Consider the following 14337-nt stretch of genomic DNA (forward strand, 5'->3'; position numbering starts at 1 on the left):
TATTTCCCATTTTGTTGTTGTGCATTTGATTTTTCCTTCCTAAACAAAGTACTTTGCTCTTATCTTTACTGAGTTTCATCCTGCTGATTTCACACCAATTCTCCAATTTGTCTTGATTGTTTTGATGCTAATCATGTCCTCCAAAGTGCTTGCAACCGCTCCCAGTTTGGTGTAATCCACAGATTTTATAAGCATACTCTCCATTCTGTTATCCAAGTCATTAATGAAAATATTTAATTGTACTGGATCCAGGACTGACCACTGCGGAGCCCACTAGATAGGCCCTCCCAGTTCAACAGCAAACAGTTGGTAACTACTCTTTGAGTACAGTTTTTCAACCATTTGTGTGCTCACCCTATAGTAATTTCTTCTAGGCCCTAGTTTGCTTATGAAAATGTTGTGTGGGACAGAGTGAAAAGCCTTACTAAAATCATATTATGCCACTTTTACTGCTTCTGCCCATCCACTAGGCCTGTAATCAGAATAATAGTAGCTTTCAAAATGCTCAGATTGTTTATTTGATACCTGCAGCCATTCTATATTTGTCAGTTTGTGTCTGTGGCAAATCTCATTCCTGCTGTAATAGTACAACAGATACAGATCTTTGTTTAATCAAATCACAAAATGTTCTAAACAGGGAAAAATATATTCTTCACATGCTTAATTGTGTCTAAATATAGATTAGATTTAGAAACGTAGAACTAGATTTTCAACTGGAAAATTGAAAGCTTTTTTAATGACTTTGGTATGAGAAAAAATTTAACTTGCACATTTTGAATAACATAAATATATGGATATTTAACAGGAGCAATTTTTCATTGTTGCTTCATTTACCACTGTTATCCCAAAATGCATCTGGTAGTCCCCAATCTTGCAAACTCACTTGTTCATGCTTAATTTTAAGTGTGTGAGTAGGTCCAGTTATTTCATTGGGGCTACTCATATGCTTAAGTACTTTCCTGAGTGTTTGCAAGATCAGGGCCTTAAATCACTTATCATTCAGAATTACAGTTTTGAGAAAGATAGTAATGTGAACAACTATTTTATGATGCTGAAAGAGGAACATAGAATACATTTAGCAATTATATACTTGAGGCATTTGTGGTAGGGTGGGAGTCTTCTCTTTAAACACAATTACTTTCTTTAGTTCTGCATTGCTCGTAATATTCTCCTAGAAACTTTCAACATGCTCTTAGATGCTTGTTCGTCGAGGAGCTTAACAGTTTGGTAACAGAGATGCCTAGAGAATGAATATTAATGTGAAACTCCAGCCTCTGTTAAATTCAGATGTAGTTTTAAAATGGTGTTTGTCACACATACTTGGACATTACAGGAGAAGTTAACACCCAGACAAATCATGCCATAACTCATCATTTCCTGGTACTTAGGGCCCTGCTGGCTCTATTTAAACATTTTACAGATTATACAAATGTAATTTCTTTCATAAAAACAGTGGGCCAAATTCTCATTTATGATCTGACCTCTTTGCACTGCTCAGACAAACTAATGTGACCAGAATCTGGTCATAGCAGGGAACAGATAATTCCCCTTGTGGAAGGGAACTCAGCTGGTGTAAAGGGTGGGAGAGCCAGCTTCTGCGCCTCTGCCCCCTCCCTTGGCAAAGGGGTATGTATGTTGTTGTGGCAGAGTTAGCTCCATTAAGAAGGAATTGGTAAATGTATTTTTCTGATTTTCTAGCTATTCCAGAATTAATACTGCATTTGTCAACTGTATGTGGATTAAGAATGATATCTAGACTCCCTAATCAGGATTGTGATTGTTAATGCATATTGGCCTGGGTAACCCTAGCCCAATTAAAAAAATGCAGCAGTTCAGCATACAGGAATCCAGGAATTATGTACTTTTTAATTACTTACTTTACTATCAGAAAACTTGAGGCACATGGGCAAACAATCTACAAAAATTTTATTGCAAAATCAAAGTTGATACCATATCAACAATACTTAAAACACTTCCCATGTGAGACCTTTTTCACTAAACCCAAAATAAAAATGTCTAAGTATCTTTGTAAATTTAAGAAACATGTGTGACATGACAAAGTAACTGCATAATCTTGTATTTGTAACTGTTCCCTTCCCCTTATTCCCTTTTTGTTTGTCATTTGATAGCCACAGAAGGTCTGGCCAGGCAGAGCACGTTGCAGTATTGGGGCTTTAGACTGTAAGCACTTCAGGGTAGGGAACATATTTTATTTGGTGGGGAGGTGTTCGGCAAATCTTGGGACTCGGAAAATAATAGCCTACACTTTTAGAAAAAGCTTGATAGAATGGATAGACTTTTCAATATGTGATGGAGATCAACAAATTTTGGTTCTGTTGGACCAAGGGGAGAAGTGCATGCTGGAATTGAGGACTCGTGACTGAAAACACCTGGTTGAACATTCAAAAGTAGCTGAGAGTCCAATAAGATTGCAAACTTTAATAATACACCCACATTTAGAGGGCCAAAAATAATATCTCTCTCTCCCCACTGGTTGCTTCCCCCAGACAGGCAGCATTGCCTTTGTTTTCTTTGAAAGGAGCTCCAGGCAGCCACTTCTTATCCAAATTCCAGAGACTGGCTAAGATGAACAACTGCACCATCTGGGCCCAGTGAAAAAGAAATAATAGAGCTGAGTGGTGTCAGCAGACTTTCTCACTATCTCCTCTAGATATCTTGCATACACATGGAAGAGGATGGGTGACAGAATAGATCTTTATGGGACACCACATGAGAACCCTGGCAAAAAATGAGCAATTACGTAGCTCTACCCTCAGAGTGTACTCAGAGAGGAAATAACAGAGCTATTCAAGTGTGTTTCTTTCCATCCCTACCAGGGTTCACCAACAACACCTCATAGTCAACAGTGTCAAAGGCAAGGATAGATGTAAAAGAAACAATGGATACTCGATCCTTGTCTACCACTGTGATGATTCTTGAGACAAGTGTGGTCTGTATAGTGTTGCTGCCTAGTACCGGATGGAAAGATGTCAGAGAAATCTGACTCCAGCTATTGCTAGAGTTGCATTCCTGTCTCAGCAGAGTTCCCCAAGAAAAGATGTGAGACAGTGATAATTGCTGAGATTGTCAGTGTAAAAGATGCCTTCTTGAGTATAGTTTAACAATTATTTGTTTTAGAGATACTGGCACTTTGCCCTTCTGATGAGATGTACCATCTTCCTACCTAATGACCCAATCTCTCCCCACTAGATTTACCAGTAAAAGATTAAATGGACCTAAGTTATAGCTGAAACTCCCTGAGTATCCAGAACGTCACTAATTCGCTTATGTTACAATGGCTAGTTAACAATTGACGAGGTGGTGATCGTTGGTCCCTGCTGTTCTAATCTAATATTGAATAAGTGCCTCATAAGCAAAAGGCTTCATATCCAATTACCAATCTCATGACCAACCTAATATTTTACAGTTACAGACTAATGGGCCTCACAAATACAAAGTCTTGAATTACACTTATCCTTTTGGCACTGCTCATGAATACAGAAAGGAAATTATTGTGCATTAGCCATAAAAATATTTGTTGAATAAAAAAGGGTAGTGAAGCAAGAATGCATGGCTGATGATGAAAGACAAACTTGTTTATCTTATACACTGAAGAAATTGTTTAAACAGTCTTTCCAAAAATACTATCTGTCTTAAATTGACAAAATCCAGTGTTGACATAAGTGTTTGTTTGCCTTGCATATTCAATCTGCCAGGAAATTGCTTTAATCTCTGCACCTGACTTAGAAACATAGAATATCAGGGTTGGAAGGGACCTGTTCAAACATTTCCCAGTTTTTACTCATAAATCATCTTTTCTTGTGTCTTCTAAAGAGATGAGGTGTTTTTGGTTTTTTTGATCCATCATCCTTTTTAGTACTGGCACATCTATTTTGGTATACTTGAAAATAGACTCATGGTGCAAGTTTTCTGTGCCATTTACACACACACAAAATTCTGCCTTCTGGGAATGTAAATAGTTTCAGATGAGAGCCCTCAGTTGTGGTAATATTTTAATTTTTATAATCCTGGCATACATCTCATCTGAAATTTGAGGTTTTCAATGAATAGGGAGTGTAATATGTATTCTGTGGACAATCTCTTATTTGCTAAAACACAGTATCTCATTTTTATTTCTGAAACCTGCTCACATTGACTTTAGAATCTTTTTAATTTATTTGTGCTTGTTTACTCAGTGTTTTTAAGAAGAATTCTGAACCAGGTAATGTAGATTTTTGTCTAAAAATGAAAGGCCTGGTTCACTACTATGCTCCAGCACTGCAAAATAGCCATAAACCTGGTTTAACTGGTTCAACCAGTTGCATGACATCACCAGAACAGTGTAAAACAGCTGACCCTGTCAGTGAATTTGGCCCAAAAAATCTGTTAAAACTCAGTGTGTTGGTTCTAAAATTCAAGTGTGGTTTCCAGCCTTGAATATCAAGGACCTATATTAAGTCCACTCAGTTGTTTAGTTGGTTTTATTTCATTAAATTATCTGATCAGTTCAGTAAGATGTCTGAAAAAAGAAATGGAGTACTTGTGGCACCTTAGAGACTAACCAATTTATTTGAGCATAAGCTTTCGTGAGCTACAGCTCACTTCATCGGATGCATACTGTGGAAACTGCAGAAGACATTATATACACAGAGACCATGAAACAATACCTCCTCCCACCCCACTCTCCTGCTGGTAATAGCTTATCTAAAGTGATCACTCTCCTTACAATGTGTATGATAATCAAGTTGGGCCATTTCCAGCACAAATCCAGGTTTTCTCACCCTCCGCTCCGCCCCCCGCCCCCAAACTCACTCTCCTGCTGGTAATAGCCCATCCAAAGTGATCACTCTCCTTACAATGTGTATGATAATCAAGGTGGGCCATTTCCAGCACAAATCCAGGTTTTCTCACCCCCCCCCTTTTTTTTTTTCCCAAAAACCACACACACAAACTCACTCTCCTGCTGGTAATAGCTTATCCAAAGTGACCACTCTCCTTACAATGTGTATGAAAATCAAGGTGGGCCATTTCCAGCACAAATCCAGGTTTTCTCGCCCCACACACAAACTCACTCTCCTGCTGGTAATAGCTCATCCAAACTGACCACTCTCCTTACAATGTGTATGATAATCAAGGTGGGCCATTTCCAGCATAAATCCAAGTTTAACCAGAACATCTGGGGTGGGGGGGGAGGGTTAGGAAAAAAACAAGGGGAAATAGGCTACCTTGCATAATGACTTAGCCACTCCCAGTCTCTATTTAAGCCTAAATTAATAGTATCCAATTTGCAAATGAATTCCAATTCAGCAGTTTCTCTCTGGAGTCTGGATTTGAAGTTTTTTTGTTTTAAGATAGCGACCTTCATGTCTGTAATTGCGTGACCAGAGAGATTGAAGTGTTCTCCGACTGGTGTATGAATGTTATAATTCTTGACATCTGATTTGTGTCCATTTATTCTTTTACGTAGAGACTGTCCAGTTTGACCAATGTACATGGCAGAGGGGCATTGCTGGCACATGATGGCATATATCACATTGGTGGATGTGCAGGTGAACGAGCCTCTGATAGTGTGGCTGATGTTATTAGGCCCTGTGATGGTGTCCCCTGAATAGATATGTGGGCACAGTTGGCAACGGGCTTTGTTGCAAGGGTAGGTTCCTGGGTTAGTGGTTCTGTTGTGTGGTATGTGGTTGTTGGTGAGTATTTGCTTCAGGTTGGGGGGCTGTCTGTAGGCAAGGACTGGCCTGTCTCCCAAGATTTGTGAGAGTGTTGGGTCATCCTTCAGGATAGGTTGTAGATTCTTAATAATGCGTTGGAGGGGTTTTAGTTGGGGGCTGAAGGTGACGGCTAGTGGCGTTCTGTTATTTCTTTGTTAGGCCTGTCCTGTAGTAGGTGACTTCTGGGAACTCTTCTGGCTCTATCAATCTGTTTCTTCACTTCCGCAGGTGGGTATTGTAGTTGTAAGAATGCTTGATAGAGATCTTGTAGGTGTTTGTCTCTGTCTGAGGGGTTGGAGCAAATGCGGTTGTATCGCAGAGCTTGGCTGTAGACGATGGATCGTGTGGTGTGGTCAGGGTGAAAGCTGGAGGCATGTAGGTAGGAATAGCGGTCAGTAGGTTTCCGGTATAGGGTGGTCTGAATCTTCCCTCTAAACATAGACCAGTTAGCAGAAAGTACATTCACCATAATTAGCATTTTGTCTCAATTGCTTACACTTTAAAAATAGGACCCTGTAGCTTTTACATTTTATATATTTTTGTAAGGTAAAACATTAAATCAGAGGAATAAAGCAAAAAATAACATAAAAAGAAATTAGATTTTGAAATTAGATCTGTTTTTGAGCAAAGCCCTTTCTAAATCCAAAAGATCCCATTCCTCATGAAAACATTCCAAGAAAGGAAATTTCTTACCTGCTAATTATAGATCTGAGAATATTGTGTTAAAGTAGACATACTACACACTTATTCTGAGAAATTAGATTTCATTTTTTTGTTTATTCATTCTGTTGTAGTTTATACTACTTACTGCCAGATTATTCAACTGGGAGCCTGCAAAGAGCTCTGAAAAACAATATAAAAATGGGGTCCCCATAAATTGCTCAGTTTTTTCCTGTTTCCACATGTTGGAAGGGGCATGTAAACCAATTGTCCGGGCTGTACAAACAGTTCTTCAGGAAAAATAGTTAATGGCCAAACTTTTCCATTTATGTTTTTTCCAATCAATATCCCTTATTTCAATCCTGTAATAAAATTTGGATTAAAATAAGCAATGGATAAAGGCTAATAACACCAATATTTGTTGACTTTACCTGCAAACTTTAACCATATTTAAGCTGTATATAAAAGTGGTGTATTTAACTTCTAGATGATAATGACCTGGTTTTCGGAAGTGCTTAGCACCTTTGGAAAGCAGTCCATCTTTGTGTAGAAAAATCTCTAATTTCTCTTCTTGTGCTTTTTTTTCCAACTTTTAAATTGTATCTTCAATTCTTTCCTTCAGTTAGAATCGATGGAAATAAGTATCAAATTCAGTACATACAATTTTGCAAATTAGTTTACTTCATTAATTGTTCCCCTTATTTATCTTATGAGTGTAGTGCACTGTTGTTAGCACACTACAAGCTTGGATGCTTAAATATTAGAATAATAGTATCTTCTTAAAATAGTTATTGCTGATTAAAATAATTGTTTTCTTTACAGGTAAGTCTAAATGGCAAGTAGGTGGAAAATCTAAGAGAGTGACTCATGGAACACATAAACCTACAAAACAGGTATATATGTTGAACTTTTCAGTTTCTTTTTAATTTCAATTACAGCATATAAATGTCATGAAATAGAACTAATATATTCAATATTGTGTGCGCATGGATGCATGTGTGTATATAAATAAGATTACATGCACACAACTGTCCTAAAAGAACATTATTAATGTTGCAAAGTTAAGTACACAGAAATTAGAAAATGCCACAATTAAGGTTGTCTCTCCATGCAACCTTAATTTGGCTCCCATATGCATTATGAAACATTCTTTAATTCTTCTAGTGATGTCACTATGTGTATTCTATGTGTGGGTACTTGTGTGCACCATGCACCAAAGTCTGGAAGTTCTTCAAAGCAGCGTCCATTGGCCTGCACAAGCGCAGTAGCTCTCCTTGTGCTCCCGACCCAGGATATAAGAGGCAGTGTAGGTTGATGCCTCTCCACCGCGTGGCCCGAGTTGGAATCATGTCCCCCTTCACTTTGTTTCATAACCTATATAGAAAACATTTGTAAATAGTTATATTCTTAGCTATGTAGTTAGCAGTTAAAAATTGAGTAATATAGAATATTTCTTTCTCCCTGGTTGGCAAACCTGTCCCCTGGCTCCAGGAATATGCCCAGAGTCCCAGGATTCAAGAATTGCACCTCTTGTCCTTGATCCTTCTTCATCAGTGACGAACATCAGCACTATCTGGGTGAAGCACATATCTCTGCGAAGTGCAGTATGTGTTGCTCCTTCCCACCCAGCACTCAAGAAGACCGGGAGCTTCACCTACGGAAGCACCCGATGGAGAAGGCTATGAGGCCCCTCTCCAATCCAGGCCAGGGACGGTCTACTGTACTTTGGTCTCAGCATCCTAGCCGTGCCCTTCCAAGCACATGCCCTAGAATAGGTGGTGCTGGAACACTTTTAATAGTGGGAGTGCTGAAAGACAGCCCCCTTCCCATTGTCTGCCCCCTTCCCTCCCAGAACTGCGGCTGGGAGCAGGGCCGTGCCTCCAGGAAAGGGGGACCCGGACAGGGTAAGGAGGCCGAGGCTTGGGCCACAGTTGGGGGCAGGGGCGGGTCCAGGAGAGGACCCTGGACACGGGAGCAGCAGCTGGGACCCCGGGAGCAGGGCCGGGAATCCGTGTGCAGGGCAAGGAGCGGAGCCCAGACGTGAGGCCAGCAGCTGGGACCCTGCGTATGGCCCCCCGCACTCCTCATTCTTGCGCCTATGCCTGAAGTAGAGCTGTCAATATCTAAATCCAAGGACTCTTCTTCCAGGGTTTCCTCATGAGAGAAGAGGGCTCTCTCATGGGCGCAAGGACAGATTCCTGTTGAGGACAGACCATAAGAAACACACTTCCTCCCTGAGCTGGTCCAGGTTGGGTGAGACATTGCGAGCAGAACCTAAGTACCTGGCTCTAATGAAGACCCTCAGATCTGAGGACAAGATACATAAAAAGAAATATCTGCCAGTTCCATCTGTCACCTCAATACTGAAGTGTAAGGATAGCTGCTTGCCAATTCTGTCTACAAGTGCAGGTCTGGACCCATTATCAGTACTCTCTCATCTCTTTAAAGACCGTCTGGTCGCTGCACTGGATCTATCAGACTTAACTGCAGGAACCCCTTGGACACCAGGATGCAATGAGACTTATGTGACACCAAAGGATATATTCCTCCCTTATCCACAGTCTCTGATTCTTTCAGCCCTCCTAACGGATGTCCTTACTCCCGAGGAGGAGCCTACATCACTGACCCAGGAGCCATCTCACCTCCAAGCATCTGGTAGGAGTGCCCCGATACCAATGGCACTGCCACTATCGATGGAGCAGTCCTTGGACTCAGATGAATCAGAGGAGATGGCTGCACTGGTATCTCCGCAAAGGCAGTTGAGCCCTGATAGACAGTCAAAGGGTTATGCTTGCCATTCCGCCAGGTTACAGCCTCCCCAGAGGCCGCTAGTACTGTTTTCCTTGGGTCCTTTGCAACTGATCAATCCCTTTTTCTGGCCTTAGAGGGGGCTGTGGGATCCTTATAGCAGGCGTCCGGCCCCTCTCAGGAGTCATACCGCTCCTCTTTCTCTTGCCAGTTGGTTCTCTTGGTGTGTGAAGAGAAAGAGGTGGAACCAGATCCGCAGATACCAATGATTCCGACAGGTGACTCTTAATCAATCCCGGACGAAGCAGTCACTACTTCCTTGCCTTTTCTGCTGGATGACCATTGTCAATACCAGGAGCTGTTACAAGGAGTGGCCAGGGACCTACAGATCCCATTAGAGGAGGTCCAGGACTCTTAACACTGGCTCCTGGTCATGTTGCAGCCAAAGGCCCCAGTAAGGTGGGCTCTGCCCATCAATGAGGCCATACTAGAACAAGCTAGAGCAGTATGGTGCGCTCCAGCATCCTGTGTCTCAACACTAAATACAGAGAGATGGTATTTTGTTCCTGTGAAAGGGGCTGAATTCTTACTCTCATCCTGCACCCAACTCTCTGGTGGTAGAGGCGACTGTTGAAAGGGCTAGGTCTCACTAACTTTACATGTAATGTTGAGGCATACCTATGATTGACCAGTAAGTTATTATTTGTCAGTGATACCTCACCAGGCATATTTTGTGCAAAGATTAGCAGATAAAGGCTCTAAGAGATTGGACCTCCTGGGGAGAAAAGTCTTCTCCTCCCCAGGCCTGCAATTTTCTGTCACCAACTACCAAGTGTTAGCAAAATACAATTTTCATACCTGTTCTAGGCTTGCAGACTTCACAGACAAGCTTTTCACAGAGGATGGTCCAATTTCAGTCTCTTTTGGGGAGGGAAAGCTAGTGGCAAAGGTGGCTCTTCAGACTGCAGTGGATGTGGCAGAAACAGCTTCTAGAAGTTTGGTCTAATTATGAGGAGGGACTCCTGGCTGCAATCGTCAGGGTTTCCTGGGGACATCCAAAACACCATCCAGGACCTTCCTTTTAACAGATTGAATCTCTTTAATGAGAAAATGGATGAATCCCCTGCACTCGCTAAAAAACTTGAGATCGACTCTGCATTCCTTGGGGATTTATACTTTGGCCCCCAGGAGGATATACCTGAGGCAACTTTGTAGATCAAGTCTACCCCCTCCTCATGCACCTTTTTACCAGTGCAGTGCCGAGCTACTGTGCAAATGTCAGAGGATTCAGAGGCCTTGCTTCTCGGCCCCCTCTATTGCCGTAGCCTCTACTCACTGTCAACCACCACCCAAGAGCCACTTTTGAAGTGTGTTATAATTTAAGGGTACATTCATAAAAGCCCTTACATGATACACTAATGTTGTATTCAATTAGTTGCTTCAATTGCTTATCACTAGCGGTTCAGCCCTCTGTCTTTATAGAGCTGTAAACCTTTTAAATGGATTCTTTGGAAGTTACCCCTCAAAGGAAAATTTATTCAAACAGTGAGGAAGGCGGCATGGAGTCTGCTGGTGGAAGAAGCCGAATGCTTTTTTTTTCCTCCTAATTATGTTTGCTGGAATGCAAATCGTTGTGTTCCCTGCTATCTTTGTTCAGATGAACCTGTTTACTACTTACATATAAACTGAGATAAACGCACTCCTTTGTTCAGGATAAACCTGTTTAACAACTTTTGCCTAGGCAGGGCTGTCTGCTTTTGAACATGTGCTATTAACACCATACAGATGGAATTCATAACTTTACATATAATGTTGAGGCATACATATGATTGACCAGTAAGTTACTAGTTTTCAGTGATACCTCACTAGGCATATTTTGTACAAAGAATATTACAGTAGTGTGTAGGATCTGAGTAAGGGGGTGCTTTGAGTCACATGGACACACACGGCATCTCTGTGCCAGATTTCAAGCCCCTGCTCCAATTCATGGAGGCCCTAGAGCTTTTCAGAGAAAAGGTCACTGGAATTTTTTCGTGTGAGGAGAACAATGTATTTTTCCCTAGCTTCATACTCTGCAATGGCTGAATCATGTTGGCTGAAAATTTCCCCAAAAAGTTCAGCCTGTGATAGACACCTGGCAGTCCAAACAGTTAGTTACAAGCAAAAACAGGATTTTACAATGGAAAGTGTCAGGCAACATAAATAATAGGCGGTGCTACCAGCTTTTCCTTTGATATTGAACTAATTATATAATAAGTGTTATATTAACAAAGCAATACATTTCTGCTTCTTGTCATGTTTGATCCTTTTTAACTGTTCCTCCTCTTTGATATAACAGTTTTAGCTTAACGTTTTGATCTGTAAGTCTGACAGTCTTTGATATTATGCATCATGGGAAATGTTATAAGGGAAAAAAAGAAAAATGTTCCTTTTTTATGTAAGTGAATAGGCAAGTTACTTTTCCACACTGCTCAGCAATTGGTATTCCTCTTTCTTGCTTCCTCTCCTTGCTTAAAATGCAAGTTAGATAAGATTTCCTTTTATTTGAAAAAAATTCTGATTTAGGCCCTAATCCTGCAGTCTGATCATGGAAGTGGAACTTTAATGGAGTAATTAGGGTTTCACGTGGAAGGGTCTGCCCCCACAGATCTAGTTTGGCACAAGGATGATCAGCTCCACCCTTTGGGTTCAGTTTAATTAGGTCCACTGGGAGATGGTGTAAATATTGAGCTTCAAGAAATATATTCTCCATTATTGCCCAGTTGGCTTGAACTGGAGTATTGGAGGCATCAGTGTGAAAACCTCATGGATACAACTTTAAAAATAGAAATTTTATGTTTTTGTGGCGTTTGTTTAGTCTTTTAAGTAAAAATAAATCCCAAAAGTGCCACAGCTCTGTTTAAATTCAGGCAAATATGCTTTTAATAGCTTCCTCTTCTGATCTTATCAACTTCTTCTTCCCAAGGTGTTGACAAATTTACATTCAAGAACTTCTTGCCATTCTCAAATAAACATACTTTATACTTGCTAGAACTGCTTCCTTTACACGGTGGAGTATTGAAACTTTTGTGCAAATAGATGAATAGATTATTCAGTTTTTAATATAGGAGCTTTCACCACATAACTGTAATTTGCGATGCAAGGAATATGTGTTTCTATTTCAATTTCAGTTTAAAAAGCATATAGTTTTCAAAAAAGGCAAAGGATTTGTTAAAGTGTTTACAAACATCTATGTATGATTTTGTTATCTGACAAATACTTACACTGTTGAAAATAGATAAAATTTTGTATATAATAAGGCTTTAAAAAAACACTGCATCTTATGTATGGTCTCAGACTGCTTACTCTCTTTAATACTCAGTAGAAAGCAAGGGCTCTTGCAAACACATTTTGTTTGTAGCTTGACACACTTGAATAATCCCATTGAAGTAATTGGCATCCATGGGACCTACTTGCTTGTGTCATGTTAAGATGCATGATTGTTTTCCAGATCTGAACCTTAGCGTACAACTAAATTGCTCCAAAGTGGATGGGGAGGATGAAGGGTCATTTTCCTGCCCTATCCCTCTCCAAATTGGCCTGTTTTAGAGAGGGGAGTATATTGCACTAGGAGCATACAAGGGAGCTAGGGAAGAGATTGTCTCTCTGGAGGTACACTCCGTTCTGGAGTTCATACTTGGGCAGTGCGTCTCTGCATTGCCATCAACGTGAGCCTAGCCCTGAAAAGCACTAACTGGTCAAAAGCAGAGAGTTTTGCAATGTATGTTTATACATTTTAAACTTATTCTTAAGAGGTGTAAATTTAATAAAATGGTGGTGCTGCAGAATGCTTACCCATTTGACTACAGTATTGAAAAACCTTTCCTCAGCCCTCTTTTTGCTTGTTATATTTATTTATACTCTTCAAAAATAATGTTAAATTTCTTTATGCAACTGTAGTAAAAATTTGCAATTAAAGGTTTAGTTTAGCAATTTACTGATACTTTATTTAGAAATAGTGGTACTGTTGCTGATAACAAGCATTAAATATTTGTACAGAATGTAGTTATCATTCATTTATAACCTTGATAGTATTTTGCATTAGAAATATTCAGTGTCATGACCATTTTAAAAATAAAAGTTGAATGCTGTGTTTCACTGCTGAATAAAGGTGGTGCCAGTAGTGCTATGGCAAAGTTGGTTAACAGCCTGTTCAGTTTGACCCTTTTCAAGTAGCTAACGGAGGGTAAATGCCAAGCATCAGACACAATCGGCGTTCTTTCTTAATGGTTGCCTTCCTCTCCCTTGAGTGGCAGATATCAAACTGTGACAATTTAAAATGTACAATGTTAGAACTGACTGGTGCCTGGGGACTTAAAATATCCTTTCCATTAACTTCCACTGCCTCACTGTCTACTCTTAGCTATAGTTATATTCACAAAAAATTTGTTTCCCACTTTATAAGATAACTGATCGTATGATGGAACCTTTGCTGGCATAACTGCTGTATGATTTTATTCTAATTATGTAGCAGTCTTTATGCTTTGGATAGAAAAACAGGTGTCAGTTCTTGCACAATAATTGTACTGCTTGCATATGTTTGTCTATATCTGAATTAAATCCATATTATTACACTAATGATGATGGGTAACTGTAGATGTTGCTCAAGTGTTATAACCAAGGGAACCATATATTTTACATTGTGTGGGTAGAGTGTAAGTGCAGAAAATATTCTTCTACATATTTATTTTTTCTGTTTTCTTTAAAATAACAAAACAGCATTTCACTGTCACAAAGGGGCAGATCTACCTCTCATTGAAGTCAGTGAAAATCTGGGAGTTGGATTGGGCCCCAAGCGAAGATCAGAAAGATTTAGGCTGGTTTTGTACCACAGACAGTGCATTGGTCTGCTTCAGAAGACGTATTTAAGCTTCCCTTGGCCAAAGAGGCATTCTGCTTCCTGAGCAAGTAGAGATCAGACGCATCAATTAAGTGATATATTTAAGTTTCCAGAGAGATAGTAAAAGTACCGAAGTGTGCAAGTGAAGAAATTTGGAGTTAAGGTTAAAAAAAAAATTGCAATTCAGAAAGTTAGAATGTCATCTCAGCAGTTCAAAAAGCCTAATTGCCAGAAAGCTCATTTAGTTTCCAACACCAGCTTTTCTGTTCCCTTATTCTCACGCCTTTCCCTTCATCGTGGGACAACCCCACTACGTGCCACATGGAAAAATCA

At 40.1% G+C, this 14337-nt stretch overlaps 1 protein-coding gene across 5 annotated transcripts in view; it reads left to right on the forward strand.

Annotated features, from left to right (window-relative positions):
- The window catches only part of SCAPER (S-phase cyclin A associated protein in the ER), a 345099-nt gene that overhangs the window by 33435 nt on the left and 297327 nt on the right, over positions 1 to 14337 (forward strand). For all 5 annotated transcript variants that reach the window (XM_073303508.2, XM_073303509.2, XM_073303513.2 and 2 more), the window contains exon 4: positions 7200 to 7270. In XM_073303508.2, coding sequence (XP_073159609.1) covers positions 7200 to 7270 — 71 coding nt within the window. The remainder of the gene's footprint in view (positions 1 to 7199; positions 7271 to 14337) is intronic.

The sequence above is a fragment of the Lepidochelys kempii genome, chromosome 10 (genome assembly GCF_965140285.1).
Source record: "Lepidochelys kempii isolate rLepKem1 chromosome 10, rLepKem1.hap1, whole genome shotgun sequence".
NCBI classification, from domain to species: Eukaryota; Metazoa; Chordata; order Testudines; family Cheloniidae; genus Lepidochelys; species Lepidochelys kempii.